At 36.1% G+C, this 5,014-nt stretch overlaps 1 protein-coding gene across 1 annotated transcript in view; it reads right to left on the bottom strand.

Moving 5' to 3' along the window:
* LOC107101336 (cGMP-dependent protein kinase 1-like) overlaps positions 1-5,014 on the bottom strand; it is a 63,004-nt gene that overhangs the window by 20,183 nt on the left and 37,807 nt on the right. The window contains exon 3 of the mRNA XM_015400212.1: positions 1,669-1,782. Within this exon, the coding sequence (XP_015255698.1) occupies positions 1,669-1,782 (114 nt within the window). The remainder of the gene's footprint in view (positions 1-1,668; positions 1,783-5,014) is intronic.

The raw sequence follows: 5,014 nt of genomic DNA, 5'->3' as shown, positions 1-5,014 counted from the left end.
GAATTGTTTTTTCTGCATGTGGGTCCGAGCTCTTGATAAAATCATGACAGTTAGTAGATCAGCTTTGCTTGTGCTATCAAGTTTACACAGGTTTTTACGGCCCTGGGACTTTAAAAGGTTAAACCCCAAGTGTTTTAGATCTGAATTATGGTGGCAGCTGTTATATCTTACTAGACTGTTCCAAAATGTTAACATTATTTTAATCAGAAAAAAAATGTAAAAATTAACTATTTAAATCTCAACTAACACGGACAAATGACCAAGCAACTTCTCTATCCCATTCTTTTAGAATGATCAGTTCACCAAAGCCATGTTAATGTATACATATATTTTTTTAACTGTAAGAGGAAGGCTAAGTCAAGGATTGATCACATTGGTGCATAGAAAGAAGATTCAAACTCCATGCAGAAAGATGGCGGGCCAAAATTACAAACCCGGAACTTCTTGCTGCAGGGCAACATTGCTATCAACTGCTCCACCAATCAGCTCACCTACCTTAAGTTGAGGACAGTTGATCTGAGAATAGTATAGCATTACTATTCACACTGTTTAACCTGTGATAACCAGGCTCATACTAATTTTACAAAAGGATAAAAAGATACAAACATTGAAAACCCCAGAATAGTATTAGGAAGATCAAACATGCATGGAAGACGAATTTGTTCAAGTTCTAGTAGATTTATTAGACATAAAAAAAATAATAAAATAGTGGATTTAGCTCTCTGTCCTATAAACAGCACAGATTAATTGAGGAAGGTTTTAATGTGTTAATGTGAAAAACAAGCAGAAAGCTTCTGAAAATGCAAACAAATCATGTGGAACCAAGCCCTGTTGCCAAGAGACGCACAGGTGCCAAAACGTGTTGGCTGGACCGGATGGTGTTGCCTGGCAACAGCTGCTTAGTGATCGTTCCACCAGGAAGAGCTGACAGGAAGTTGGACCTGCACGCTTAGACACATGGTGCTGTCAAATAGAGTTCAGCCTTGTTTCTTCTGCTGAACTTATATTCAGCTCCCTCTGGATATCTGACTCTTCCTGCTCCATGTTAGTGGAAAAAAAAACACTAGTATAGAAGCTGATTCCAGCAATAGTAATTCAGTCGCTTTATTCAAATATGTTGGTTAAAGTAGAATCAGCGAAATGCTGGCAACATTCTCAAATTCTGAAATGTTTTCTCTGGTTTTTCTCCTCATTAATAAGAAAACCCACCCAATCCCAGAATAACTAACACCACAGGAACCCCACCGTCTGCCCTCTCATTATTCAGTGTAAATCTAATGCTACAAGCTGGAAACGTTTTGAAGTTATAATTTAACAAAGCAAAGATGCCTGCATTCTGTCAGGTCAACCCCCTGCAAAGATGTTTTTAATGATATCCAGGCGAACATTCAATTCAACTAATAATGAGTTGTCAGCTAGTATTGGCCCAGGAGGAAAGAAACACTACAGAATCATTTTCATTTTAAATTTTGTATCTTTTTTCTTGTTTTTTGTCTTATAACAGGAACTTGGCCAACCTGATTAGGGGTATCTATTCAATCTCATTTCCTTACTGATCTTCCCACTGAATTAAGGAAAACAAAAAACAGAGAAAACAGGAGGAAGGATCTGAAGTTTTTCACAATGTTTGTCTTGTTGTTATGACCTGAAATCTAACAGCGTACTCACTCCTGACTGTAGCAGTCCGGGTGCAGTTGTAGAGGATGGCAAGCTCTCCGAAAACTTTTCCTGGACCCATCGTGCACAGCTTCATCCCCTCTTTGGTCACCTCCACTTTACCCTCTGGGTGAAAAACATGGAAACAAACTATCACTGTCAAACGCACACCTCTCTTCAGACACGTGCAAAATTTTGTATCACTATGTGTTGACTAAAAGTACAAATATAATAACTTGCTCATTCTAACAAAAAAATACTTGATAAAAATGTATATAAATTAAATAAAAGCAAGAAAAAGCTGGATTTTGACAGATTAAGCACATAATTTATCCTTAAAAATCAATCTGTCCTGTAATTGATAGACTCTGTGCAATTAGCTGGTTTTCCTCTATAGAATCTTTTAATTATCTGATTTATTTGCCTGTGCAAAGTACCTTAAAATGACATGTGTTGTGAATTGGTGCTCTATAAATAAACTAAACTGAATTGAATAACCCAAACCACCTGAATCACCAGTAGTTTTCATATCATTAAGTATCACCACTTGAGTATGTGTAGGATAAACTAAAAGAAAACAAACATAAAGCATTATATTGATACACTTAGGTTAATGGTTGATGAGAAACTTTAGATTTTTCAGTTTGAATTATAATTTCTGATCAACGTTGTTTTGTTTTTTTCTAAATGAAACATGAAAACTGAGCATATGAAGAGCAGCATAAAAAAATCCGCAAAATAACGGTTCCACCAAAATGGATTCCAGCTTCCCATTAAGTATGAACACCTGCAAGACTTCTATAGAAATCCTTTTGAGCAAGGTTAATTAACTGCAATACTGTAAAACTTGAGTATTCACTCTATCTCTCTCTCTCTGTATATCTTTGCCCATAATTAAAACACATTGCATTTCACTACAAACAGACAGAAAAAAAACAAGAGTCTAGAAGTGTCTCTATATATTCCAGCAGAGACGACACCACCAGCATTTTTTGTATCATATTATCCTTGTTGACTCTTTACATTAACCTGCACGTTGTATTCATTTCTGTGGCCTAACCCTGAGCATTACCCTAACCTGACTACAAACACATACCTAACCCTTGTAATGTGTGAGCTTTCCTTCTAGCCACACTGCAAACCACACTATAGAGGCAACTATTGTATGCCATGAATTATTATCTATGTCCACATTCAGTACAAATGAGAGTCATACAAGTCTACTGTATGACTCTCAATGGTATCATACATTGCTACAGATGTCATTTTGTAAAGCATAGAGGCTTCTGCTTAACTGAAAAAAGTAATAGTCATCTCTAACTTTCTCAAACTAAACAGTGAAAAAACTGAAATCCTTCTCATAGGAACCAAACTTGTATTAAAAAAAAGCTGACATTTTCTCCCTTCAACTGACAGTTCCATGTCCTCCCCCTCACCTCAAGCTAAGACTTTGGGTGTCATCCCCAATACCTATCTGTCCTTCACCTCTAATCAGTAAAATTACCTGTTCTGCTTATTTTCGTCTATGTAATACTAATTGTCTTTTCCTGCATTCTCCATCTATTTTTATCCATATTTCTCAAAACTCCCTCCATAAACTCCAAGTAGTAAAGAATTCAGCTGCTCTATTTATTACTAAACCCCAGCCTTACAGCACTTCCACTGGCTCCCTCACAAATTCAGAATACAATTCAAGATTCCTCCCTATGCATTTAAGGTTACCCACCACCCTGCTCCTTCCAACCATTTTGATCTCCTTGACATAGTTACTTACTCCCACATCCATAGATCTTCCTTTATGGATATAGGAGATAGTTTCCACAGAGTGACTGGCATAATGATTGACTCACCATCACAGTTCTTCCTTTCACTTTATTATTCCGTCTGCCTTCCTCAGCACTACTGGGGACAGAGCTTTCTCCCACTCTGCTCCTAAACTTTGTTATTCTCTCCCTCTAGACATTCAAAATATTCACACTACGCTCTGTTCAAGTCTAAACTTAACACACCTGTTCAAAATTGAATATTGTAACTGTTAATATGTGCTGGTGAAGATTCTCAGTCATCCAGGTCAGAGTCATTCCAAAAAAGGTAAAAAAATAAAAAACTGGAGTTTGTTTTCAAGTGTTAATATGTTTTTTTTTTTTTTATTGTTAATATGTTTTATTAATCTTTGTTGTTGTTCTTATGCTCCTTGATCTGCACAGTGTTCAACGATCCATCCACTTATCCATCAATTCCTTTGCACAGTTATCATAAGCTGTGGCCCACAGGGGAAGATGAGGGTACTTGATAACTTCCGAAAGTTATAATCCGGGAAGCATCCTTCTGATATGCTAGAGCAGATGGTCTACTATGAGCTGTCGCCATATGATGCATCTCCTCTTAATTCAAAGGAAGAGTCTGCTGATGTATCCACGATTCTATCAGTCATTGTTACAGCTAGTACAGTAACCTTTTCTGATTCTTTTTTTTTTAATGCTGTACAGTTGCAGGTATTGGTGTAGTTGGAGATTCTTTTTATTGTCTTTGCTGTGAAGATAGATGCAGACATCATCCTCATTGGCACTTATTAAAAACTCTGGCAAAAGTAACTAGATCATCAGCTATTGGCTCAACCATTCCAAGAAGAGCCCCCCTTCAAATGCTGGTTTCCCCCTCGCAGGAAGACCTAACTGTGTCTTTGTTTGAGCAGCTTGAAATCTTGCTGGGTGTTTTCATGGTTGTGATTGTTTTTTATACACTGTATTGGAACTAAGATATATTTTTTGTTGTTGTCTGATTAGCTTTAAAGACACTTATTTCAGTTTTAACCTTTTTTTTTTAGTTTTTTTTGTTTTTATTTATCGTCCAGAGAGAGAATGTTGTTTTTTTTTTTTTTTTTTTTTTTTTTATGTGGGGAACTCTCAGGCTAAAACCTTTTATAATATGAAGCAGTAAATAAAATAATATAATAAAGTAGGGCTGCAACAAATGATTATTTTGGAGGTTGATTAATCTCTTTTTTCGATTAATTGATTAATAATCAGACAGCTAAAGGTTCCTTAAAGACTTTTTACTAAATTAAAACAGGGAAAACGTTTTAGAGTCTCTACAGTACATTTAACAATTAGTCGTTTAGTAAATTAGTTGACGATTATTTCAATAATTGATTAATCACGATTATTCTGATTAATTGTATCAGCCCTTATAATAGTAAATATTAGTTATTTAATGAATTGTTTTGTACTATGAATGTACTTTAGTGGTACTTGGGGTGTACAAGGGATCCTTGCTAATATTTCTTTCCATACTTTCCAGTGTGGTCCTGTTTCTCTGACCGTGACTGAGTGGATGTGCTCTCTTCGTCCTCTGTCAT

This window comes from Cyprinodon variegatus, unplaced genomic scaffold (genome assembly GCF_000732505.1).
Source record: "Cyprinodon variegatus isolate N-32 unplaced genomic scaffold, C_variegatus-1.0 Scaffold1082, whole genome shotgun sequence".
In the NCBI taxonomy this organism is placed as follows: domain Eukaryota; kingdom Metazoa; phylum Chordata; class Actinopteri; order Cyprinodontiformes; family Cyprinodontidae; genus Cyprinodon; species Cyprinodon variegatus.
Note: the sequence above shows the minus strand (reverse complement) of the source record. Positions and strands in the feature narration are given on the sequence as shown.